At 44.5% G+C, this 27139-nt stretch overlaps 1 protein-coding gene across 3 annotated transcripts in view; it reads right to left on the bottom strand.

Moving 5' to 3' along the window:
• Positions 1-27139, bottom strand: part of UXS1 (UDP-glucuronate decarboxylase 1) — a 95290-nt gene that overhangs the window by 20716 nt on the left and 47435 nt on the right. For 2 of the 3 annotated variants that reach the window (XM_010333633.3, XM_010333634.3), the window contains exons 6-9: positions 24557-24737; positions 15516-15620; positions 11552-11611; positions 8858-8979 (exon numbers count right to left, since the gene is read on the bottom strand). In XM_010333633.3, coding sequence (XP_010331935.2) covers positions 8858-8979; positions 11552-11611; positions 15516-15620; positions 24557-24737 — 468 coding nt within the window. The remainder of the gene's footprint in view (positions 1-8857; positions 8980-11551; positions 11612-15515; positions 15621-24556; positions 24738-27139) is intronic. The other variant, XM_074400425.1, reaches the window with a different exon arrangement.

The following is a 27139-nucleotide window of genomic DNA, read 5'->3' as shown; positions in this document are numbered from 1 at the left end:
GGGCGCTACTTACCCGATCACCTCAGTGTTCTAAGACTGGAGCACAGACCCAGTGGCTGTATTGAGTGCCAGTTACCACTATTAGCTGAAACAATTCTTTTTTCAATTTCTACCAACACCTTAGGCTGGCAAGGGCTGGGAATGGGAATCCAATGGATCCTTAGCTAACAAGGCTTACTTAGCACACAATTTCTCCACGCATATAGTGAGTTAAAGGGCATGAGCTGCGAGCTCCATAGGCCCCATCAGCCCTCTCAGTAGCTGGAGTGACACAGCTGCCACCTCTGCCCACAGCAGCCTCGTCAATTTCCCCAGTGTTCCACAAACCTGGGCAGGTTTTTACGTGTGCTGTGATATGACAAGAGGTGGGAGGCATAGAAGCACACAGTTATCTTTTAGAAGCCAGAGTGCTTTATTTGTGCTAATTCTTCCCAGCAATACACTATAATGCTCTCACGTGAGCCACTCAGACACTCACGACAAAGATATGCGCTAAGTCCAAGAATAAATCAACCCTTTTCTCTACTGAACTAATGAGCGTATTAAAAAGGGTGGGGGAACAGAGATGCTGTTCTCAACAGGAAATAACTCTGAAGTACCCACTTGCATTTAATTGATAAGAGGAGGAAAGAATCAAAGTGAATGGATGTGGCTTTATTCTAGGAAGAGACAGGAAAAACCTCAGCAAATTTACAATAATCAACCCAACGAGCCTGGTAGGGAAAAAGCTCAATGGGTTAGGCAAAGTTTGCAGCAAATCAAATGCTTTTATCTCAACCTTCTCTTTCCACAAAACATTCCAGAACATGGCCTCATGAGGATCAGCAGACATTAACTGGCCAACTCATCAACAGGCTTGCTTGCTGTGGCTTTTCTATTTGAGTCTGTAATGGTTCAGCAACAGAGGGCAGCCCTTCTACACAGGTGCAACAGTTGTGAATGCAACAACACTTCCAAGAATGTGAGCTCTCAAGGCCAATCTACACCAGTAAGACGAGCTACTTGTGAAGCCTAAACTTATATGACATAGAAACTCGAGTCTCACTCCAGTTGAGACCTGCTCTCCTCTGGGATGATGGTGTCTTCTGGAGTTTGTATGCCCACCTGTCCCTTTCTAGATAGCATTCGGAAACACTTGGTCTTCACACAAAGGCGACTCCTAGTCAACACGTATAGTCCACTGGCTGCTGAATCGTTATCCCCACTGGCCCTCACAGTGAGACAACGTGGGCAGGAGGGAGGACAGTCAGTGGGTACGGACACCACTATTTATGGTGGTAGCTCAGTCACCACTCATATGGCATGGCTTACAGGAAGGTATAGTTATTCCTCAGAGGTCCAGGGTCTGACCCAAAGTCACCTTCCTAAGAAGGGAAGAGCCAGGCCAAAAACCCAGGAAGTGCACACCAGGCAACACTGTCTCATTCAAGGGAGAGTCCACTTCCGGACTAAGAAGAAAACACATTAATGAACTCCTGACTCCCACGCAATGTTCTGCCTGTGAGTGGTCAGGCACTGCTGACACTCAGCTGGTGCCTTGGAGCATAGACAAGGCTGTCAGTCAGAACACTAACTGTTGACTCATCCTAGGCATGGCTGGGTTTCACTTTATGCTCTGTGGTTCTGTCCCTTGTGGTAACCCATGAGTCATGGACAGCTCCAACCATCAGGAAAGTCAAGACAACTCCTACAAGCTGAGCTGCACGAGCATAGATCCAACAAAAACTTAGAGAGGATGGATGCTGAGGACCCTGCACAGGGTGGAGGCCGGAATACCTGGGTGGCCTCACTATGCCAAGAAAGTCACTTCAGTTTCTAAGACTTAAGATCCAAATCTTTGAGATGAGGACAATAATATCCACTCTACCTGCAACACAGGGATTAAAAGGAAACACTGAAACTGTTTTGAAAACTGCCATTGTTATTATCTACCTCCAAGGAATGGATCTCAACCCAGTAATTGCCCTTGACCACTGTCCTCAGTTTTCTGATGACACTAACTTACCTTGAAGTAACGGTGACCACATTGGGAATAGTTCACATACACTGTCACCAGGACAGTAAGATTGCAAGGCATAGGCTGAGGCTCCCAAAGGCCTCTGGAAACACCAACTAGGCTGGAACAGTGTGAGCTGGCATCAAATGCCTCCTTGCCCCATTTGTAGCAGCTGAGAGATGGGTGAGGGCTTGGGTATGCAGGTCTTGAGACGTGGAGCCAACTCACAGCAGGCCTGACAGGCAAGACGTGATCCAAGAGGAATAATGAAGGGACAGGGATTCCTCCCTCCCCAAATACCTCCCAAGGACAGAAACATTACCAGCAGGGATTACATGGTGTACAGAGCACCTCTGACATCAGTGATTTTATCTTAGAAAATGACTCCATTTCACATTTCAAAAGGCATCAGCCACTATGGTCCGCAAGTTTGCGTAATCAAGAGACAATGCCCAACTAGATTAAGGGCAGAACCCTTACTGCTAGTCCTCACCAGAGGGCTCAAGAGCCATAATGAGGAAGACTTCTACAGCTCAAGATGGCCATCTTGACAGACCCTGTCTTGCTGTCACTCATGGTCAGCACCCAGCATCTGCCAACAAACACTGCCCAAATCAAGGGCTCTTCCATGCAAGATGTTGCTGTGTGTCCAGATCAGCCCAGGACCCTCTCCTTGTCCATGTCACTGTCCTTGGACTGGTTCCTTAACTCCTTTTCCTCTCCTCTTATCTCTCGATGTTAAATGTTACTGTTTGATGTGGAATGTTTAATCTAAACATTTACATATTAAGTATACTACTAGGTACGGTTTGCAGGGCTAACTGACCTGTGGAGTGCCTTGAGCCTATGGGCTCACAGCTCTGACTACTGAGTGAATGGGAAATATGAAGAAATCCCTCCTTGGAAACTCCATGGAGCACATGGATTTTATGACTGAAATAGCATCAATAAAAGCCTGACCTTGTAGAAAGACACAAATGTTCATGGACCTGATTATGTCTGACTTTGTCCTACTCACGACACATGGGTTCTCCCTCAAAATTTCTTTAAAATGCGTTTCTTTCAGTGGAGAGTACAACAGGTCCCCCAGATAATATCATTTCATTATAACACTGATGAGATAAAAATCACTTCCTGGCTGGGGCTACTGTCTACATGCAGGTGGCATGTTCTCCTCTCTCGTCTGTGTGGGTTTTCTCCGGGTATTCTGGTTTCCTCTCACATCCCAAAGCTGTGCATGTCAGACCAGACAAGTGGGCTGTGGTCCCAGTGTGAGTGAGTGTGGGTGTGTGTGAGTGCGTCCTGTGAGAGGGTGGCACCCTGTCCACGGTAGGCTCATGCCTGGAACCTGGAACTGCTGGGATAGGCTCTGGCCACCTGAGATCCCACATATAATTATCCTGTTCTTATTAATCTTCCTTTAGTGTACAGCTCACACTTGTTTCAAATGCTTAATACTAGAAGTGTTTTAGTCTTTATTTAGAATTTTGGTGATGTTTTTGTGACCAGAAATATGCCTAGGAACCTAACTCTTGTTTATAGCAATTAGCCTGTGGTACTGCTGATTTTGTTCTATGTCCATCTGCTTAAAGTCACAGTTTCCAAGAACAGACTGATGATGTTAAGAGATGACTTACTGTGCTACAGCAAGCCAGTGAACACTATGACATGATCACTATCTTCACTGACGGAAGGTACTATTGATAGAAAGTGGAGGAACGGAGCCCTGCATAGTGGGAACGGGTCCTGAAGTGCACCCAGGTACAGCAGCCCAGGCTCTGACACTTCCCTCAGAAGTATGTGCACGTCCCTAAAGCAACAGGGTCAGGCTGTGAGGGCCGAACCTTTTAACTCCCCTAGGGCCTCTCATGCATACATCTCAATGGGTTCTGCTCCCTACCTGGGGATAAGACTAAGGCCACTGCAGAATGCAGAACTCAGTGTGCTGAAGCAAGATTCTTAAAGGTGCCAAAAGGTTCAAGTTCACTCTAGGGGCTGACCGACAAAGGGGGTCCGGGAGGGGTGTGACTGCATCTGCTTGGCCGTCTTCCTCAGCAGTCCTGTTTCACGTCAACAATCAGCTGACCTTCTGAAGGTTTGCTCTGCAGCAGGCCAGGAGAGGCGGGTATCACTCTGCCAGTGTCCAGGTGGGACAGATGGGATGTGGCCGGCAGGTACTCTGAGCGAGTCACAGGGCCAGGAAGCCAAGCTGCTATTGGGCAGGTCCAGAGGACAGGCCAGGCCCCCTGGGGTGTGAGTCCTACCCAAGGAACACTGCACCTGGTTTGGCTGCTTATTTAATTTTTACTTTTTCAACTCAGGTAGAATATACATACCAACTCTCTGACTTTTTCAAAAATACTCTGATGCCAGGCACTAAAACAAAACCATACCTTTAGGGCCATTAGACTAGGTGATTTCTGAGTTTCTTTTTTCCGCTCTGCCATATGCTGGTTTTATGAATGATGGCCTGTTTTGGGCCGCAGACCTCAAGAGTCAGACTCATGAGGGGGCGATGAACTCAAAATGAGCAGTAAGCACCGACCACAGCCTACAGGGGAGGCCCCACATTTATCAAGCCATTGCATCCAAATGCACGTGGAAGCAGCAATTTAATTCCTCCCTAGCAAGTTTAAACTATCGGGAGAGGCTCTGTCCTTTGATCCCAACCTCCCTCGCATTTCATCCCACACAAAAAAATTCCAGGGAGCCTCTCTTTTTCTAAGGGATGTGTGGTAGATTTTTCTGGAAAATAAGATTCTATTTTGAATACATTAGGACATTTCATTCATTAAAAGAAACTCAGAATCCTTGGGAAAAAGGAAATTTTTCTATAAAAAATTATTCATACCTCTATCTTGTTTATATTTTCAATCTTTACATATTATTCAGAGTAAGATCCACATACTATATAGGATCTTGCAAATAAAATGGCAATTCATACTTAAGAGGGGATATGTTATTACATATAAGAAATTAATTAAAGTTGTTAAAATAACGAATTTTAAACATGCCAGACGTACTATTCCACCTGGTTCATCCTCGATTTTTTCGTTTGTTTCCAGATAGCAGAACTATCTCAAAAGGTTGCACATGTAGAACTATAAACTGACAACATCACAGTGCAGCGCCTGTTGCTCAATCTCCCAGCTGAGAGGAGTAAGGGTGACACTGGCGCAAGGCGTGTGAACCACTGGTTCTGGGCACTGTCCCGAGATGAAGTGAGCTGCAAAGGAGCCTTGCTGCCCTTGGACTTGGAGCTGCATGGTGTCCTCTTGCTCACTCATGCTTCCTTACCTGCTTCAGCCTGCAGGGACAGCCAGGTGGTGTGGGGAGGAGCAGGCCCCACAGGTAGCCAGTTGGGGGTTCCAGGCACACTTATGGTCTGCGGAGCTGGAAACCCAGGATAGGTTTGGAACCTATCCTCCCCATTTGTGAGATGGGCTGACCACTCCCACCTCAGAGTGGGCTACAGGGAATTAACTGAGATTAAAACGGACTGACCCCTAACAGAGGCTGAGCACACAGCAAGCACTCCAGCCCCAGTTCCTGCTCTTTCGCAACACCCACAGCAGGCACGCAGAGTATCCTCAAACAGTATCACCTCCAGACAGAGGCACATTCAGAAAGGCATAACACAACACCCTGCAGGGCCACTGTGCTCAGAACACAGTCACGGTCCCAGAAAATAACAATCACTTTGGAGTTGGGGGCCCCAAGGAGGTCCAGTGATTTGCCCCAGAACAGGCCACGGACAGAGGGCAGACCCAACATAGTAGGAGGTGCTTACACCCACCCTTGCTGCCAGCTGTCACAAAATCCTGAGTTAAAGAATCATCTCAACGTCTTCATCTCAACACTTTATATCCCGTACAATCTTTACATAGTAGCATTTGTTTTATTTTATTTTTCCTCCTTATGTTTGTCTCTAGATAGGATTACGGATAGCAATTTTTCTTTCTTCTTGCTAAATCAGTGTTTTCTTATTTTTCTATACCTGACAAAATACCCTGCTATAACAGGAACCCAAACCTGTCTCAGCTGTGAGGTGTCTACTCCTATGGGCAGACAGGAAAGGCACCATTTTCCTCCCTCCTCAGCACCCATTCAGACAAAAGTGGTAGTAAGTATTCGAGTACCAATCTTAGGTCCCAGAGGGGCTTGTGGCCATGGACCCGTGGTTCTTCCTACAAGTGAGCACAGTATTCACAACATGAATGACAGGATGCGAGGTGGAAAGAACACACTATGCCTTCTTCAGCGGCCTCCTGGAACTCAGTCAAGACCACAGTGACCCTCGCAGGCCACGCCAATCCTTCCTCATCAGAAAACTACAACCTCCACCTGTCTGCCTCTCAGCCACCAGAGCTGGACATGGCTCCAGTACCCCTAGGGTCACCACCAGAACTGGACAGGGCCCTAGCATCCCTAGGATCAAGGGCACAGTCACCCCCTGACATAATGACCACACAGTGGGAACGGGCAGGGGCCATGGGGAAGGGTGGCAACATCACACCTGCTTACATGCCTCCTGCAACGTGCCACCAGAGGCGGGCCTTCTCAGTGCCATTTCTCACCTGGGCAGATGCAAGCCCTCAGCACGTGTGCTAGAGGCCCCAGGTTCCACAGTCTCCTTCCCAGAAAGTGCAGCACTTGTCTTCCATGGGGCAATTCTCAAGCATCCCAGTGTGACGGAAAGCAGCAAGTGTGGTTCCCACATGCAGAACCCATGGCACCCCTGTGTGAAGTACACTGTGAACTTGGCCACAGAAGTGACTCTTGCAGCCATTCTGCAACTGTCTGTTGGGGACTCCAGGGTCGGAGGCACATGCCTGGTGACTCTACAGAAGGCACATCATGCCAAGTGAGTGACAAGGACACCCCCCCAACAAGGTTCACGTCAGGGATGCTACCTTGGGCAGAAGGAACCGGCTGACCACATGGGGGCTTCTAACAGGTGCATCATTCATAGTTTTCAGGGCAACACTGCCCATGCCATTAAGCTCCTGAGACCTATGTGAGCAGGAATTTAAATGCTGATGTTCCAGAGTTACTAGGTGCTACCTTTCTGAACCCCCAGGCACAGAAGACAAGAATGGATCCAATGTTAGCATGTGTGTGAAATGCAGACCCTGGCTGGAGTCCCTGGAACTGTGCCTGGCATACAATCAAGGTTCAGGAAATGCTGCCTCTATTATTACCAAACACCAGAACTATCATGAGCATATACTTAAGGTAATATGTATATTCACAAAGTTATCAACCACATTAGCCAAATAATCATTTAATTCAAACTAAAAGCTCAATCAGAATGTCCTATTTGCCCACCAATTTTACCTATATAAAAATTCACTAGATAAGAAATACAAGCATAGGACTGAAAGCAAAAAAAAAAAAAAAAAAAAAGACTGTGAGAATCATGTCAACGCTGAAACATATTCTAGAATAAAATGCAATTATGTGCTCCTGACACTCTAGTAAGTACTCCTAAGTACAAAATGATGAGAGCACGTTCCTACTAAAACTGATCAGCATTTTTTAGAGTAAGTGAATAATAATATGCCAATAGACTAAAGTAGCTTAGAAGGCAATTAGTTCTGCTTCTGGCTGAGAAATAAAGCAGAAAAGTTTAAATAACTAAAATAGCTAAGGTTAACTTATGGATCTTTAATGCTGGCATTTCATTAAGCACGTGATAAGCAAGAGAGTCCTCAGCATTCTCTTCAACCCCTCAGAGAGCCTACGTGGCTTCACACTGCCCTGACCTCTGTGGTACCGCGGGGAGGGAAGGCAATTTAAGTCTCAACCAGAGGTGAAGAGCAGGCGACTTGGCCCTTGGCACATGTCTGACTGGGGGCTCTGCCGGGGCCTGAGGCAGATGGTCAGGAAGACTCCCGGACACCGGGCATGCTGACAACACTATCCCCTCCCAAAGAGCACACAGCCGACTGTTCCCTGAGCTCACCTGCATACTGGACCCTGGGCCTGAGAGTACTGCTCCCGGGGACAGATACTGCCTCTACCAACAGCCTGTCCTGGACCAATGTGCCACAGCCACGTTGATTTACCTGCATGTCCCACTATACCAGAGGGCATTTTCATGAGGATGCAGACGTTCAGACTCAAGTCCAAGGACACAATCAGTGAGAACATGAATGGGATATCCTGCGCCCTGGCCTGTACCCTTGGGACCCCTCTCTGCACAGTTCATTGACTCCTGCACTGCAGGGCAAGCTACACGATCTCTGTGTCAGAGATAAGAACAGAAAGACTGACGGGTCATGTACTGAAGTCACATGGCAGCACAGGCAGTGTGGCAACCCCGGCCTCTTGGTCTGTGAGCAATTTCTGCTACAACATGCGGGTGACCAAATCTGTGACATAAAATATCCTGGCAAAAGCACCTCAGAACAATGAATAATGAGGAAAGCATAAAATAACAGTAAATAAATAAGAATAATAATTCCTAAGGAAGTTCAAATTACAGCAATAAAGAATCCGTTTTTATATTTAATTGATAGAAAAGTAAAAAAAGAAGATCCATTGATTTGAAGGCTTCAGGAAAAGAGGCACTTCTTAGCTGCTGGTGAGCAACTGGCAACAAAGAAGCATTCTGCTCGCTGTCATAAAACAGTATTCCAAACCCAAGAATTCATCTCTAGGAAATCATTTTTTAAATAAGGAGATACGTGGAAAAAGCAGTTGATAATACCATTAACTTATAATACTGGGAACCTGGGCTTCCCAAACACCCGTCCCCGGACAAAATCAGTCATGGCATTCATTCCTTTACGTCACTTTACATCCTAGGGTGGGGTGCTCTGCATGTCTAAACCACAAGCCCAGCCCCTGGTGAAATACCTGCTTCATGTAGGCATAGCACATGGTCTCTGCGACGCGTTTGCCTTCATCATAGCAGGCCCGAGGTCCGATTGGATTCACGTGGCCCCAGTAATCTTCACTTTGAGGGTGGACTTCAGGATCTACGATGGGAGAAAAGCGAGACTGTTTTCATCTTTCCTTTTTCCAGTTCACATCAACAATGCATATTTATGATGCAAAAGGGAACTTTGGAAAGACCCAATTAGAGATGGAGCGATGTATTCAAGAGGCAGCCTCAGGTTTCCAGTCCATTCTCTGAATTCCAGTAGGACACGATGGTCTTACTTCTGATATTAAGCAATGACAACATTTTACTTACAGGAAAAGAAAAAGAAAAAGATCAAGTCTCCCAATTTTAAGTCTTCCCTCTCTTCTGTAATTCTTAACTTTCAGAGTGCTACACAAATTAGAACGAAATGGAATCTATGTGAAGAGCTACATGGTTTTGTTTTATACTTATAAAATCAGTAACTGGAGCAAAACATGTATTTATCGAAAAAATTAAAAACATAGCATCTCTGGAATACTATGACTTTGACATGCGCCATCAGCAGACCAAGTCTGGGACCCGTGATGAGACAACGTGGAGGCTCTTGTAGGGCAGGTGGAGGGATGGGGTGTCCCCTGGCAAATGGCTTCCTGTTCTTCTAGCACACATTTTACACTCCCAATTCCTGTTTCTCCAGCTTGTAAATCAATCACACTTTAAGACATACCAGGGGAACAGACTATTGGAAGAAAACACGTAACAATTTTTTTTTTTCACACAAGCATATTTCTGGAATGTGAATAAACACCTAATTATATTTAGTAACCAAGAATCTTATACATACTTGAGTACTACTATGATACAAAATGTTTAAGTCTTTGTCATGGAATCTGGACCAAAAAAAAGAAAGCATTGTTACAAATTCCCATCTTGTTTATCTTATCCCTGAGGTCTGACTTGGGACTCAGTGGGCCTGAGCAGGTGCAGGGAGGTAAACAGACAGGTATCCTGCCACATGTCTGCTCAGCCAATCCCTCCAGGTCAGCATAGCCTCTGTGGCAATGCAGAAGCGTGCTGCAAAGAAAGGGCTCTGTATCTGCTGCTGTGGTTTAAAATTCCCTTTAGAAGGGCAAACTTCTCCCTGCTCAGTGAGAGAAAAATTCTAAGGAAAATACTTTGAGAGAAGGGAACCACTGACTTAAATTCACAGAGATGTATCAGATGATTGTTCTCAGACCTTTTTCTGGGGATCTTTGACAAGAGCTGGGCAAGCTGCACTCCAAAAGAGACAGTCATAAATTTGGCAAAGGACAAGAAAGAAAAGGCTGGTTACGCCCATCTGTCCCTGGACTGGCACCGTCTGGACTGAAATGCCCAGGATGCCAAGCTTCTAAATAAGCTCCCTTACAAAAGCATTGTGGAGAAAAAACAGGGAAAACTTCCATTGTTAATACAAAAATAATTTTCAATCATCTCCCCTTTCTAGCATTCTGTGAGGCTAAGATGTTAAGCAAATGCTCCGCGCAAGTTTACTTTGGTTATTCAAGGTCAGAGGAGAGCACCTGTGCCTTCCACAAATTACACTCTCAATTATTTAGGAAGCCTAAGGAACACAGGCTCCTGTCAGACATGCAGATAATAAATGAGACAAGTGGGGGAAGCAGTGTGGGAAATGTCACTGTGCCCCTCTCAACAGATACCACAAGTAGGGAGGGGCACACTCTGCTCTTTTATTAACAACTGCTCAGGACTTCAAAAAGGTAGACTATGATATAAAATATATAATCTCTATGTAACCTTTTCATAGAGATTACAAAGAATATCACTACATTTAGCAGAATTTTTCTGTTGCTATGATTTTTTTATTCAGTCCTTACTTAAAATACACACACACACACACACACACACACACACACACACACACACACCCCTCTTCCAATTTTACCCTCTTACTTCCTTCTCTTGTCCACAACAATAATGTAAAACAGAAAAATTACACCATGCCAGGACCTGGCTTCCACTGCATCAGCTAAGCAGTTCTCCTAACCTTGCACACCCAGCTGGTGTGGGGCTGAAGAGAAATCAGTACAGATTGAAAATATAGCCCCTGGTCCCCACTCCTCAACTCCTTTCCAGGCAGTGGGAGAGAGGAAGGCTGCATCGTGGTAAAACGATGAGTTTTCTGACACTACCTGCTTAAGGTTCTTCCAGAACTCGTTATACAACAGGGAAGGCAGTCAGTGCAGGTCTCTTCTCCCAGGAAGCTTTAAAGGTCAGCCTAAAGGCTGGCCCATGAGCTCTCAGGAGGTCAGGCATACGGCATGCATGACTTATACAGAAGAATGACGTGCTAGCCAAACAGGTAAAAAGATCCATAGAGAGCATGATTTCTGGGGTTCTTTCAGAGCAGAGTGGCAGAAACACTTCTGTGGAGTCATAAATGGTGGGTCTTTATTGGCCAGGTGACAGGGTACAGTCCTCCAACAGTGTGTGATCAAACAAGAGACGTCGTCCTACCCAGAGGAGAAGCTCAGTGACCCAGGAGGCTGACAGGCAGCCTCTTGAGTACAGGAGGAGCACGGGCAGGCTGGGCCTCCTCAGAAATGAACCTTGGACTCATCTGAGACAGGATGAGAACAGTCCAAGGGCTGGAGTGAGCATCCCCTGAGAGAGCCCCCACTCACCTCCATACACCTCGGACGTGGAGGCCAGGAGCAGGCGGGCGCCGACTCGTTTTGCCAGCCCTACAGAAAGCAAAGACAAGATAAAAGAGACTCAATGTACATGTGCAGGCACATTTTTTTGCTGGCCAATTTGAGCAATGTTTTAGTATTAAAGACATTTAATTATCTATCCAATTATCTGCTCTTACTGCATCTGCTTTGGCACCAAAATAAAAAACAAATGCAGTAAGAAAAACACAAATGGATTCTCAGAAGGCCAGTATTTTGTTGAATACTTGTTGTAAGTGAGGCCAAATGCGGAATCTGTTAGTTTGATAAAGTGTGATTTGCGGAGTTTTGTAAAGACTCCTCTGCCACAAAATATTACACAATATATTATTGGGTAACTTTACCTTGGTTGGCAGAGGCAAGGCCCTTCTCTCCTTAACTGCCACTTCCTGAACATATCCTGGGCTCTTGTAACTGCCCATGCCACCCTCTCTGGGTAACTCTCCACCCATTCTCCTTCCTCCTTTGAGGTTCAGCTTAAACAGCATCTTCTCCAAAGCAACTGCCACATTCCTGAATGCTGCTCTGAACCCCTTTCCTGGACTGACAACTCACATATAACTGACTAGAACATCATTATCTACAGTGGTCAAGTAAGTATGCAAAGTCTTCCAAACTCATTCACAGAGTCCCAGTATGCAGTGGTTCATTAGAGGCTCCAGGAAGCCCCCGACCTTCACTAACCCTGTATTTAAGACAGGGGACATACTCCTTTCCCAATTGCCACTACACTAGAGGGGGGCTGTGCTGGACACCTCTCAGCTCTGCCCCCTATGCAAAGCAGGGGCCAATACATGCCCACAAAGCACTGCTAGGAGAGTGAGATGAGGCAGGCAGATGCAACCTATACGCACTTCTAGGTGAGGCTAGAAGAATTCTAGCTTGAGGGAACCGGGGTATTAGCATGTCTGACAATGTAGTAGTATCAAAATGAAGGATGCTGAAATCTTTTTTCCTGATTGAATTCTTTATTTTTAGATATTTGTACATTCAAATTTAACTGTACAAAGTAATACAGGGACCTCATGTATCTTTTATCCAGTTTCCCCCCAATGCTAGAACTTGCAAAACTAGATTGTCACAACCAGGACATTGACGTAGATCTGATCAGTGAATATTTCCATTGAAACGGACATTCCATTGATACAAGTGATAGAGCATTTCCATCTCCACCAGGATCCCTCACATAGCCTTTCTATAGCCTCTCCTCTCTGCCTCCCTGCCGTCGCTGACCCCTGGCAACCACTAATTCTCCATGTCTATAACGTCATTTCAAGAATGATACATAATTGGAACATGACCTCTTGGGACTGAATTTTTTCACTGGGCACATTCCTCTCAAAATCTGTCCAAGCTGTAGTGTCTATCAACGGTTCCTTCCTAATCCATTGCTGTGTAAAATTCCAGGGGATATATGCACTGCTATTAATCATTCACCTAATACAGGACGTTCTGGTTGTTACTAGTTTTTGACCACTACAAATAAAGCTGCTATAAACATTCATACGGGTTTCTCTGTGAACATAAATTTTCATTTCTCTGGGAGAAATGCCCAAGAATACAATTACTGAGTCATATGGTAAGTGTGTAGTTTTTTAAAGAAAGTGTCAAACGGTTTTCCAGAGTAACTACATTTTATATTCCTCTACCTGAGATCTTCCTAGTTGTCTTCTCTGAACTTTGATCAAATACACACATAACAAATGCAATGTATTGTATTTCAAAAACAACTGAGTTTAAATATTTTGAAACCAGGACTATTTCTGTATCATTTTCATAGAATGATTTAGGCAGGATCCACGGAGGTAACTGTCAGAGAGTGAAGCCAGGGAAGCTATCCTGCTGCTGCAGTTTCTGGGTGTTACGAAAAGCTTTCATCAGAGGAAGAAGCCTAGCACAGGGTCTGCGAGGTGGGCAAGTTACACAGAGGAAGGAAGAAGCCAGGAAAAGTTCATGGCATCACAAGATGGTTAATGACAGCTCCTCTCAGTTCCGAATACAAAGTCCCATTTGGATTTCTTTCCAGCCTACCAATGGTCTCCCTTCACCTTCTGTCAACATCATTCCTGGAAGACTCTTTACCATTCCTGTGAGGCCTCCACATTCAATCTCAGTTATAGTTCAAGCCCTAGCTCGAGTCACGTTTGCCTTTAATAGCATTTTGCTGAGGCGTCTCTTGGGAACACTTTCCTACTAGGTATCACTGATGCTTGTGCCCATTCAGCAGCCCCTGTCTCCATGGGGCACCAAGTGCAGAACAGCCTGAGTGTAAACCCATCTGAATCTGTCCCACAGTGACAAGACCCACGGGGACAGTGACTGCATCCCCTAAATCGGAAGAATAAATGAAATCTCTTTAAACACCAAGTGCATGATGGGCTTTTCCTCTATGGTCTAGTTTTGGTATGAGGGAGGGGGGCAGGGCAGAGAGAGTGTAGGGAGGGGTGCGCACTTGTGATGGCAAGAAGGCACCACGCACACTTCAAAGCAGAAGCAGCAGCACCCTGTTCTGTCTAGTGACCAGATCAGGGGACAGTAACAAAAAAGATAAAGCTCTTTCCAGATTGGAAGAACGAATCATCTTACTCCAAACATTCTTGTGACCCTTGTGATGGTTTGTGTGTCAACTGAGGCCATGGGATACCCAGATAGCTGGCTGAACATTATGTCTGGGGGCATCTGTGAGGGTGTTCCCAGAAGAGATGAGCATTTGAATCTGTAGACGGTTAAGAACAGATAGCCCTCCAGAATGTGGGGGCATCATCCAGTCCCTTAGAGGCTTGACTAAAACACAAAGATGGAGGAAGGCCAACTACTTATGTAGAACATCGATCTTCTGCCCTTGGCTCTCCACTTCTCAGGCCTTTGAACTACACCCCCAGCTTTCCAGGGTCTCCAGCTTCCAGAAGGAAGACAGTGGGACTTCTCGACCTCCATCTTCATGTGAGCCAATCCCTTGTAACAAATCTCTTTAAATCTCTATATATCCCATCGGTTCTGTTCTTCTGTGGAACCTTGACTAGTACAACACCCTAAAATATTTAGCCTAAGAGATAAACCAATCTCTGACTGTCCTTTCACTCCCTTGACTCCATGCTTTGTTCAAATTAAACTTTAGTGCTGTCTTTCCCAAGTCTATTTGTAGAACCTGTATTAAATGTTCCTATACTTAAATCCATCATTTACCTGCCATTGTAAAAAGTGGTTCCTTTCTTCCACTTTGCAAATAATCAGAACCCCTAGTTTTTTTTAATAAACTGTGCCTAATTTAAGCATGCCCCTAATTTTAAACATTAATATGTACATATTACCCACAGCTATAAATCTAAGGCATGCCATTTGTGAATATACACATATGGCCACCCTTAACAATGCTCTCTCTTCTATCTTTCATGAATGTGAAACCTGAGGTCCAATCTAGGGCAGGTACTCAGTCTTGATAACACCCCATACAGACATCTCCACCCATTTCTTCAAGGAGCGCTACTGAATCACCCCTGTGTGTAAGGTCATGCCAACCCAACCTCGGGATCAGAGCCACCAGTGCCTCTTTCCAGCATGAGGCATGCCACTTATCCTCAGCATTCGTCAACTGGTTTCAGAGGTGAGGAGTGGGAAAGGCTGGGTGGTCGCTCACATGAAGAGCCTGTGGTCACTCCCAGGGGATCTACACCAGGGTGCTGCAGCCTGATTACTACAATGCATGGAAGTTAGACCATCTCCTTTATAGCATATTCTGCTGAGAAATAAAGTCATACTGCAATAACGCTGCAAAACCGCCAATGCCACAGGCAGGGCGATAAGGGAGGGGGGCAACACCCAGATCAAACTCTAGTAGAACATTCAATGGCCTATGCTTGCAATCACCTAAAATTATCTCCAACAAGAGCCAAAAAACAAGAAAATGATAACTTACCCAACATGTTTAATGTCCCAATCGTATTGGTCTTTAATGTCTTGATAGGATTATACATGTAGTTTGGTGGGGAGGCTGGAGACGCCAGATGGTATATCTGGTCAACTAAAGGAGACAAAACAGAAGGATATTACTTAAAAGAAAAAAGTGCTAAAAAAAATTCTGACCTCCTAGGAGTTATACTGTATAATAAAGTTATTAGTATATCTTTCACTGAAATCAAGTTATCTTATTCTTTACATAAACTAATTTACATTTGTAATTAGAAACATGTTAAACAAAAATAGTCTAATTATCTGGAAACAAAAACATGTGCTGGGTCAGTTATTTCAGTATGTTCTCATGTAATCAGAGTCAATTCGATTACTGAGTTGATTGTTTTCTGAAATATCTGTCCCAGATAAAGCATTCAAATCAGAAGGAAGACTTTTTTTCGGACACAGAATTAAGCATGATTTTTTTTTTTTAAGTCTGTGAGGCAAATATGACTTAAAAGCAAAGACACAAAACTATGGGAGAAAGTAGCCTTTCCTTTTGTTTTTATGCATCCTGTATATATAAAACCAGACCCTTTGACGAATGGGGAGGCAGGGAAGGTAGTTTTTAAAGTCATGAATGGCAAAGCAATTCAGATTCCACACAAGCCCCAGCCCCTCCTACACAGGCATTCACTTTAATGTCACTATCCACAGCCCTCCAGCACTGATCCAGGTCAGGCTAACACCTGCACACAGCAGAGAAGTCCTCAGGGACCAACCTCTCATTGTAGAATGGCAGCAACAGACAAACACACAGAAGGAATGCCATCCTACCAGACAAAGTCCACGTCATGCCTTTCTACTTTAGCTACAGATGAGGAAACAGACTCAGCATCCACAGGAGAGTAAGGAACAGGGATCTGAAAACTCTGCTGCCAAAATGAGTCCTCCCTTGCACATGGATATGTAAGAAGACCTGCAGGAGCCCCTCTGCCGGGCCTTCTGGGCTCCTCCTGACCAGCGGACTGCTGCTGTACTCCCTTTCCCAGTCCTGGGAGTGGAAGAGCTGAAGATCAAGCCCTTGAGCCACAGCAGATCAGTCTGGAGGTTCTCAATCAATCCTGACTGTGCACTAGTCACCCAGTGAGGCAATGCCTGGGTCCCCAACACCCTGAAGCAGGCTGGGAGACACTGGACCTTCCTTCATGTACATAAAAAATATATATATAAACATTTGAAAGCCAAGTCTGAAAACTAGTGAGTTAATTTAAAAATAGAACCAATGCATATGGAAAGAAAAATCTTTTTGTAAAGAGAACTAAGAAAACACAAAATCTTTAAAATTATTGATGGTCTGTCAAGATTCAAGTTCACTTAAGGGATCTGTCCAAGTAAAAGGAAATCCTGTGACTGCTGTTCCCACCCCCACAAGTTATTCTGAGCTAATAAACAGCTAAAAATAAAAGATAAACTAACATTCCACTACACAAATTGTAATTTAACGTGATACCTTTTAAAAATTGGTTCTCACAAAATCCCATAATTCTAAAGCCAAGCTATCTTTTGCAGCTTCCAGCTAGGACCAGCATAGACCAGGTAAGTTTCTGTACACCTGCTTCCAAGCTCAAGGGCTGCAGGTATAAGCAGCAGACCATTAACCCCAGAAATAGGCACTGTGCTGCCTCCTCTGAAGATGCCTCCTCACACCCACTGCCACCCTGGAGCAGGACCATGCCAAATTCAAAACCAAATGAGGGCCGGGTGCAGCGGGTCATGCCTGTAATCTTAGCACTTTGGGAGGCTTAGGCAGGTAGATCACTTGAGGTCAGGAGTTTGAAACTAGCCTGGCCAACATGGTGATACTATTAAAAATATACAAAAAAAAGCTGGGCATGGTGGCAGTTGTCTATAATCTCAGCTACCTGGGAGGCTGCGCCAGGAGAATTACTTGAACCTGGTAGGTGGAGGCTGCAGTGAGTCAAGACTGCACCACTGCAGGGCAGCCTGAGCAACAAGAGCAAACTCCATCTCAAACGAACAAACCCAAACAAGAAAAACAAAACAAATGAGCTTGGCCAGACCTTCGGAATTGAGTACGACACCACAGAGCCCACTCAGGTGTGCTAGAACTGGAGCCTGCTGTCACCTGACTCGCACTCACAGACATTTCTGTTTACACAGACGGGGTCACCCTACGTTCCTCAGAGAGAGTGTAAACAACTCTGTATGGGTTCGGATGTTACAAAACAAATTATTCATCACTATTTTTACTCTTGAGGTGACAAGGGATATAGGGAAAGTCAGGAAACTGCATTAAAGGCTATAAGGGAAAAAGTGTGCCTTGAGAGTACAGGATATCTCCCTGACATCAAACAGAAAGCCACTACCATTAACCCTGCACTCTTCCATCCTTCTCACTTGATCCAGTCCTGGCTTTCTTCTTCAAAGCTCAATGCAGAGGAGCGGGGAAGGCTGCCTGTGGGAAACCTTCTCCCTGTCCCTGGTCAGAAATAATTCCTTGTCTGCACTGCGAGTCCACCACAGCTCAGCGCTGCCTTGTCCAGAGATTCACACATGCCTTTCTCACTAGACGATGAGCTGGCTGAGCACAAGACGCAGGCCTTTCCCTTCCTAACGCTCCCCACACAGTGTGGACTCTGCAGGGAGGCGAGGCCCCCTCGGTCACCTCGGGCACCCACAAATACAGACTTCTGAGCCCACTGCAGGTCTCACGCTTCAGGATTTCCAGGAGGGCCTGGAAACCTTCCATTTACAACAAATATCCCTCCACACTGCTCTGGCCCAGGCCAGTCTGGGAACAGGGCTCCACAAAAGTTAGCTGAGAAGAGTAAACTGGGATTTTTCCATCCTCATTGGACAGGTCAGCCCCACTGCTACTCTGGAAGGCTGAGGGCTGCCCCATTAAACTGTCGAGATGTTCAGTTACGTAGCAGCACTGCTGCAACCTCCCATTTGAGAGGAACCTGAAAACCCTATGAAAATCAAAGTTCCCTACCACCACCCTCTCCTCTGAGAATGCGTTCTTCCTATAACATTAACTCCAGTTCCTATCCTGAAAAGGGCACTGCATGACAGTCTTTTGGTTAAATAATCTGGTGAGAAATTCTGAAAGGCAGAGAAAAGGGGAAATTCAGAGAAGGGACAAATAACCGGCAGCAATGAGAGGTGCTGGGTAAACACTAAGTAACCACTAAGTAAGTTACTAACAACCAGCTTTGGAATGTAAATAAAGCAGCAAAGTTAACCCTCACAGCCCAGGACAAAGGCTCTCAGAACATGTTAACTGTGCAGTTCAGAGTACACCAAGAATGAGCTCGACATTCCAAAATCCAAGCTGAGGTGGGGAGGGGAAGCCAAAGGGGGACAGAAAGGCAGCCCATTAATGGATGCCCGCACAGCCGCTCCATGCTGACCGCTAAGAGACCCTGCCACAACCCTTCACACATTTACAAGGCCATGTGCCGGGAGCTCAGGTAAAAAAATAGAAGTCTCAAGAAATGAGGCTAAAAGAGCTCCAATTAATGATAAGCAGCATTCCTACCAGAATGCTATGTTGGGGAGAGGCTGGGTGAGGGGACAGCTGAGACTTACTCGACCCTTCTGTGAATTCTGACCGGAGAAATCCAACCAGTCAAACCACAAATGAACTCCTTTAGAGGGTCTTAGGTTGAATTTCACTGTGCTTGAAACCCACATAAATGACACATAAATAGGGGGAAAAAAATCACCGTAGGACGAGAACAACTCAGGATTTCCCAAAAGCAATGTTCAGAATGCATCGGAGAAATCAAGCATTTTCTTCTACCAAAGCGGACAAAGGGGAAATCCACATAAAAACTGACTGCAGCTTCCGCTCCTTTGCTGATTTTCTTTTTAAATTTTGTCTTAAGTTTGTGACATAGTCTGTGTCAAGCCTCCTTCTGTACCGTGCCCACGCTCTGTGAAACTGCCAAGGGTCAGTTAAGGATTTACACCGTGAAACTGAAGACGACGGAAACACTAAAATGCAAAACAATGGGTTAGTTCTTTTTGTGAACTCACTTGATTATTTAGCATATACGAAATTCCCATCATAAAAGACACCTGCAGTAGAATTCTCTTTTGCTACATTCTGAGTCAGAGGCCTTGCAGAAATTCTCCCCAACAAGATGTCCCCCTCTGCAATGAGAAGTCCCACAGCACGGCCCTAGCTTTTGTCTCCAGCAACAGTATTTAGGATGGAAAATAGGAATGAAGAAGATACAGAACTTCTCAAAGTATAAAGACCAAATTTCTCCCAGCACAAAGAAGCAAAAGAGCAAGATTTTGCCTTGAGTTCATGTCAAATGTATTTACTTAGGACAAAGGCTGCACACGCTAGAGACTGGCTCAGCCCCCGGGAGCTGGGGATGCCTGCCAGTGCTGCTGGCTTCTGACAGAGGTGCTCACCTTCCCTGTGAAGCCACCGCAGGGGAAAGCATTTCCAGCATCCTGGGTTGCTCCATAGGCAGCCCCCACAGGTCCAAATTAAACAGAGGGCAATCTCCAAGAGACGCCACTGCTGTTTTATTTACATTTGCAATATAAACTGAAAGTTGAGAAAAAAAATTCTAAATAATACTTCAACAAAAATATTCTAATCACAGCTGCATGTTTTAAATGTCTACATCAACACTGACTCAATCCCCTTGGCAAACACTGTTTCCTCCCCACCTCTCTAAGGTGGGTGCCCAGGGTTGATGGCTCGGCTCTCCTGTCTTCCCTCTCCTGGTGCCCCGGCCCTCCATAGGAATTGAGCATCCAGGTAAAAGGCAGGTAATGAAAAGGGCTCCATGCACCGGTTCCCTCACCTATAAAATGAGTAAAATAGCTGCCTATCTCGCACTAGTACTGATAAAATTAAACTTTCGAACCATAAACAGGGATTAGAATAGCACTTAGAATATAGTTAAGTGTTAGCTATGGTCACTTTCTTTTATTTTCCCTGACCTCGTCAACAGAGATACTACGAGTTCCCAGTACCGGTCTTCCCATGACACAATGCACATTTCTGCCTTTTCTTTTTCCCCATGGAAATGCTGGTCTCAAGATCCCTGTTTATACAGATGGTAGAAAAGTAAATTGGGACAGAATTTCAGAGAAACACAGGTGCTCTACAACAGGACCCTGGGAAAGCCAGTGCCCTATGAAAATGATGACAGAGACACAGATGTGTGGCTTTCTGAAGCATGGTTTACAATGACTCCAAACTGCAATCAACTTAGAGATCAAACACAAGACTAAGGAAATTACAATATATTCATAAGAAGGCAACTTGCTAACAAGTAATGCTGAGGGGGAAAAAGTCCATGTCTTTGCAAAGAGGTCTACCTAGTATGGCGACAAAACAGAACACTAAGCAGCTGCCAGAAAAGCTCTCTGTAAGATACAGAAAGATCACCAGGACACAGTAAGTGGGAGAAAATAAGATGAAGGACAATACATAATAAATTATGTAAAAAGGGAGAACTATAAATAGCTATCTGTATTAGCTGGGTCACATACAGACACTGCAGATGAATACAAAGAAAGGATCAACAGCTGTTTCCTGAGGAGAGCTGAGAACTGGCAAGAGGGAGACTTTATAGTTTTATCTTTTCCATGTTTATATTTATTATGTATGTATTTATTTTGGAGACAAGGTCTTACTGTTGCCCAGGCTGGAGTACGGTGCAGTCATGGTTCACTGGGCTCAAGTGATCTTCCCACCTCAGTCCCCTGGGCAGCTGAGACTACAGGCGCACGCCACCATGCCTGGCTAATTTTTGTAGAGAGAGAGTTTTGCCATGTTGCCCAGGCTGGTCTGGAACTCCTGGGCTGAAGCAATCTGCCTGCCTCAGCCTCCCAAGGCACTGGGATTACAGACATGAGCCACCATGCCTGGACATCTCTTATTTATTTTTTAAAATAATGGAACCATATAACCATATTGCCTAGTAAGCATGTTTTTAATTTGAAAAAAAAAAAAAAAATCACATTTAGGAAAACAACTGGATGTTAGCTTCAACAGTGTTTTGTTTTTCTTTTTTGAGATGAGGTCTTATTTTGTCACCCAGGCTGGAGTACAATGGCACTATCTTGGCTCACTGCAACCTCCTCTTCCTGGGTTAAAGTAATTTTCATGCCTCAGCCTCCTGAATAGCTGGGACCACAGGTATGCACAATCACACCTAGCTTTTTGGAGTTTTGGCAAAGACCAGGTTTCACTGTGTTGCCCAGGCTGGACTCAGACTCCTGAGATCAACTGATCCACTCGCCTCAGCCTCCCAAAGTGCTGGGACTATAGATGTGAGCCACCGCGCTCACCCAACTTCCTCAACAGTTTATAGAAAAATTAAAAATAATTTTCTATTTGCTTTGCAAAATAGTTTTCTACATTTTATTTAACATGTATGTATTATTTTCTTCATCAGGAAAAAAAGATTCTTTTGAAAAGAGAAAAATATTTCAGATTGTCTTCCATCTCATTCTTTATCAAATATGTAAACAAGAAACCTAATTCTTTCATTTAGTTCAAAGTATTTTTAATTTCTCTTGAGATTTCTCCTTTGTCCCATATGCTACGTAGAAGTTTATTGCTTTGTCACTAAATATTTTTGTAATTTTCCAGGTATCTTTCTGTTACTAATTTCTAGTGTAAGTCCACTCTGGTCTGAGAGGACACTTTGTAGGATTCTATTCTTTCAAGTTGGTTGAGGTGTCTTTTATAGCTCAGAATGTGATCAGTCTTGAGAATGTTCCATATCAGCTTAAAAGGAAGGTATCTTCTGGCATTGTTGGATGAAGTGGGCATTGTGGGGGCAGGAAGAGTGAAGAGATGGAGGGGGAGCAAGGGGGAAATTATCAAGCACACAGAAGACCTGATGCTATGGTTGAGGACCCACTGAAGGAGAAAGCAAAAAACAGGCTTCAAGCTATGGAGGCAGAGAAGCATCTCATGCTCTCCCAATATAAATGTCGAGTGAGGGAATGCAATACTCCGAGCAAAGGACCAAGCATCAGTCATTTATTGTATGACTTCATTCAGTGCGTGGGCGTGCATGTTATTTGTATGTGTGTGTGCATGTTCTACACACAGTCACAGAATTGGTGGAAATGGCCTAGAGCAGCTGTGGTATCAAACCTTGCAGTTAAAGAAGATAATTTACTTATTACAACACCATTTTTACTAAGTTCTGGCTTCTTAGTAGCACTGAAATTACGTAAACAATAGTGTCATAAAATAAATGTTTCTTGCCATGTGCAAAAAAAGAGAAGAGAGTAATAATATTAAAAGGTAGCATTTGGAGAGCACTTAGTGAAATGAGGGCCCAGTACTGTGTTAAGCCCACATAGTAGTTTTCTGTTGCTGCCTAATCAAATTCACAGGCTCAAAAAATAACCATTCACAATCTGACAGGTCTACAGGACCAGGCACAGTGTGGCTCAGCTGGTTTCAGCTGGTTCTCAGCTCTGCCTCCCCGCAAGAAGAATTCAAGGCGCCAGCAGGGCTGTGTTCCTGTCTTCAGAGGATAATTCAGGATGATGGCAAAATTCAGTTCCCTGAGGCTGCAGGACTGAGGTCGCCTTATAGACTCTCAGCAGGGAGCCGTTCTTAGCTTCCAGAGGCTGCCAACACTCTCTGGCTCATGGCTCCTTCAAAGCCAGGCAGGGTAGGTCAGATAGCTCGCACATTCTCCAGCTTCCCTTCTGCCTGGTCTCCCCATGATATCTCTTCTATCCAGTCTCTCTACCTGACTCTTCCATTCTCTGTTGCTGCCTTTGACAGCTCAAGTGACTATGTGGGGGCTCACCCAGATAATCCAAGATCATCTGCATTTTAAAGCCAGTTGGTTCATAACCATGATTCCATCAGCAAACTCCTGTCACAGCAGCACTTAGCATCTTCGGTTGAACATTGGGAAGGGGCATCTTGGCAGGACACTGTGAGAATGTCAAGCCCTGTCACATGCATGACTTCAGTTAACTCCACAGAGATCCCAGGAGGAAGTCCAAGAGGAGAGTGAGCCCACTGATCTATAACCTACATAGCTTGTTACACTTTATAAAATCACCATACAAAAACTACAGCTTCACCCCAAAATGAATCCCAAATATATTACATAATTGAATGTTTAAAAATGAGGCAAAAAACCAACCAACAAAAGAACACCATGTCTGTTTTCTAAATATTAAATTAAATATTTATCTAATCTTAGAATGGTTAGAGCATAAAGAGAACAGAAGAAATAGCAAAAGGGATATGAACAGATGATACTATGTTATACAATTTCAATCAAACAAAAAGGTAAAAACTACATTGTGGGAAAAATGCTAAATACAAGCCCAATAGTTAACATTCCTATTACAAAGAACTCATACTAAAAGAATATTTTCAAAATGGATTAATAAAACCATTTGTGTTTCTTGGATGAATTAACATGTTAAAGTCTAACCGTATTTAGTAACCAAAGAAATGTACATTGAACCACTGGTTTTCTATCAAATGAGCAAGATCGAGGTGTTGGCAGACTGGGTGCTGGTGAGAACCTGCTTTCTGGTTCATGTATGCATCTTCTCGTCATGTCCTCACACAGTGGAAAGGGCAGGGGGGCTCTCCGAAGCCTCTTTTATGAAAACACTACTCCCATTTGTGAAGGCTCTGAACTAATCACCTCCAAAGGCCCACACTTCCTAATACCATCACTGTGGTGCTTGGAAAGCCAACATACGAATTTGCGGGGACACCAACAGTCGGATTGTAGCAGATGTGTACTACGGCAAGGCACTTGAATAGGTCCACGAGGCTCAGGACTGAGGGTGCCATGTAGGAGAGGAGACAGCTATCCACACTGTTACAACCACTCCTTATCACAAAGACTAGGACAGCACGACAGCACCTCATACACTGCGAGACATCTCAAAAATAAAACCCAACATAGCATTCAACGTGCTGAGTCAGACAGCTTACCCTTGGAGATCCCACAGCTCTGGCGAGGCCACCTGCAGAGCTCTGAATGATAAAAAGGTGCAGTTTTCACTCACCCTCGATGTAGAGGGGCTCCACCACGTCGTGGTTAATCAGCTCGAAGTTCTCATGTCCAATCCAGTGCTCCACATTTCTCTTCCTGCCCGTGAAGAAATTGTCCACCACCGTCACCTCGTGGCCATCCATCATGAGTTTGTCAGTTAGATGGGAGCCCACGAACCCTGCACCTCCGGTTATCTGCATCCGGACAGCATGTGCAGAACATTCCCAGAAAAAGCACATGAGAACGCAGTGAGGACCAGCTCCACAGAGAGACATCTCTGGTGCAGCCACCACTTAAAACTCAGGAGCAAGGTGGGGAAGGAAGACAGCAAAGGTTTTAAAGTAGCATCGTGACTCTTACTGCAGAACAAAGAGGCCACACTATCTGTAAACTCCTAAGCAGCCTTAAATTTCAAACTACCACTCTGGGAAGAAACAAAAATCACAGTTACAAATTTCAAAATGTCTTCGTTGACAGAGAATTTCCCGTTAGTCAAAGGTTCTTGTTTTATAACAAATGGGATGCTGGACATAGCTCACATGGCTTTAATATTACTGCTGAGAACTTTAAAAATTTCTTTATAGAAAAAATGATTCACAAAATGCAGAGATTTGGTGAACTACCAAAAAAAAAAAAAACCCAAAAAACCTTAATATTTAAGTTAGATTCAAAAACCTCATGAAAAATGAGTATCTTTTAAATTGTTTACGAGAATGAATTAATAAGCAATACATGCTGTTTGTAGACTAAAGGCCTAAACGTGTAAGTCCATTGTGTGGTTAATTTCTGAGTGGTGACGTGAACACTTCGTACAAAGTGTGGTGAGGCAGCTATGAGGGGTCTTGACAGGAAGTCAGTAATAAAAAAACCTAGATGACTGCAAAGGTGAAAAGTCAACTGGGCTTGAAAAATACTTTTAAGTTGAACACAAGTATTTTATTCAAATGAAATGGTGTAACTAGAGGAGGATAAAGGGAATTTCATCTGGGGGAAGGTTATCGGCAATGGGAGTGAAAAGAATAGGTTTAGAAAACAGACTTGCCATGTGCAACTCAATTCTCTAACCTGCTCTATCTTGCTCTTCACTCTGCCTTCTCTTCACCAAAATTCTCGTTCATTTTGCCCTTCTGTTTCAAACTGAAAGAATTAATGGGAAAACAGCAATTCTTTCTACCTAAAATAAAAAGTACATGAACTCCCAGGTCTATGGTTTTAAAATATGTAATTCTCCATGAAACTCCTATTTAAAATAAATAAAATCTCACACTTGAAATATTCATCATGGGCGAGAGTAAAGCCACCTGGATTTGGCTGGAATGGTAGCTCACACCTGTAATCCCAGCATTTTGGAGGGGGTCCAAGACAAGTGGATCACTTGAGATCAGGAGTTCGAAATCAGGAGTTCAAGACCAGTCTGGCTGACATGGTGAAATCCTGTCTCTACTAAAAATACAAAAAATTAGCTGGACATGATGGCTGTAATCCCTGTAATACCTGCTAATCCCTGCTACTTGGGAGGCTGAAGCAGGAGAGTCACTTGAACCCAGGAGGTGGAGGCTGCAGTGAGCTGAGATCCCATCACTGCACTCCAGCCTGGGTGACAGAGTAAGGCTCCATTTCAAAAAAAAAAAAGAAGCCACCTGGATGAAAAATATCAGGGATAGAAGAGGAGAAGTAAGGAGGGGCTACAACTAAAAATGAAATCTGGGCTGGGTGCAATGGCTCAGGCCTGTAATCCCAGGTCTTTGGGAAGCCAAGGTGGTGGATCATTTGAGGCCAGGCATTCGAGATTAGCCTAGGTGACATGGTGAAACTCCATCTCTACTAAAAACACAAAAATTGGCCAAGTGTGATGGCACACGCCTGTAATCCCAGCTACCAGGGTGGCTGAAGCACAAGAATCACTTTAACCCAGGAGGTGGAGGTTATAGTGAGTTGAGATAGCACCATTGCACTTGAGTCTGGGCAACAGAATGAGACTCTGTCTCATAAATATATAAATACCCTAAGTCTCCCTAACCGAGTAGACCCCCTCTTGGCCAAATGAGACCCCAGAGAAACCTGAAAGTTGAGTTCCCAGCCATGATGGGAAGGGAGATTGGACACACCTCATTACACTTTCTCTTCTGGAGTTCAGACACAACTGACGAATGTTAATGCTAGAACAGAGATCATAAGCAGGACCAAGGGTTGTGCCAGACAGGAGCAAAGTCACATCCCTCTGGGTTGCTCTGACCCAGTGTACTGGTGAACCGACTTCCTTGTCATAACTTAAATATTTCTTTCTGCTGACTCCAAAGTTTTAGGCAAAGATTAACTACTTTAACTAATTACAAAGTAAAAAAAAAAATCTCTGATCCAGGGAAGTCGAGGCTGCAGTGAGCCGCAATTATGCCATTGTGCCTAGGTGACAGAGAGAGAACCTGTCTCAAAATAAATAAAATAAACAAATAATCTCTGAACCCACCTGAACCTGTCAGCCCCACTTCAAAACAGCCTTTTTGGGCCAAATCAATGTAAAAGCCCCATATATTGATTAATGCCTCCTTGTAACTTCTGCCTCCCTAAAATGCATAAAACTAAACTGTAACTCGAC

This window comes from Saimiri boliviensis, chromosome 1 (genome assembly GCF_048565385.1).
Source record: "Saimiri boliviensis isolate mSaiBol1 chromosome 1, mSaiBol1.pri, whole genome shotgun sequence".
Classification (NCBI taxonomy): domain Eukaryota; kingdom Metazoa; phylum Chordata; class Mammalia; order Primates; family Cebidae; genus Saimiri; species Saimiri boliviensis.
The sequence above is the reverse complement of the archived record's forward strand: the minus strand, read 5'-3'. Positions and strand labels throughout refer to the sequence as shown.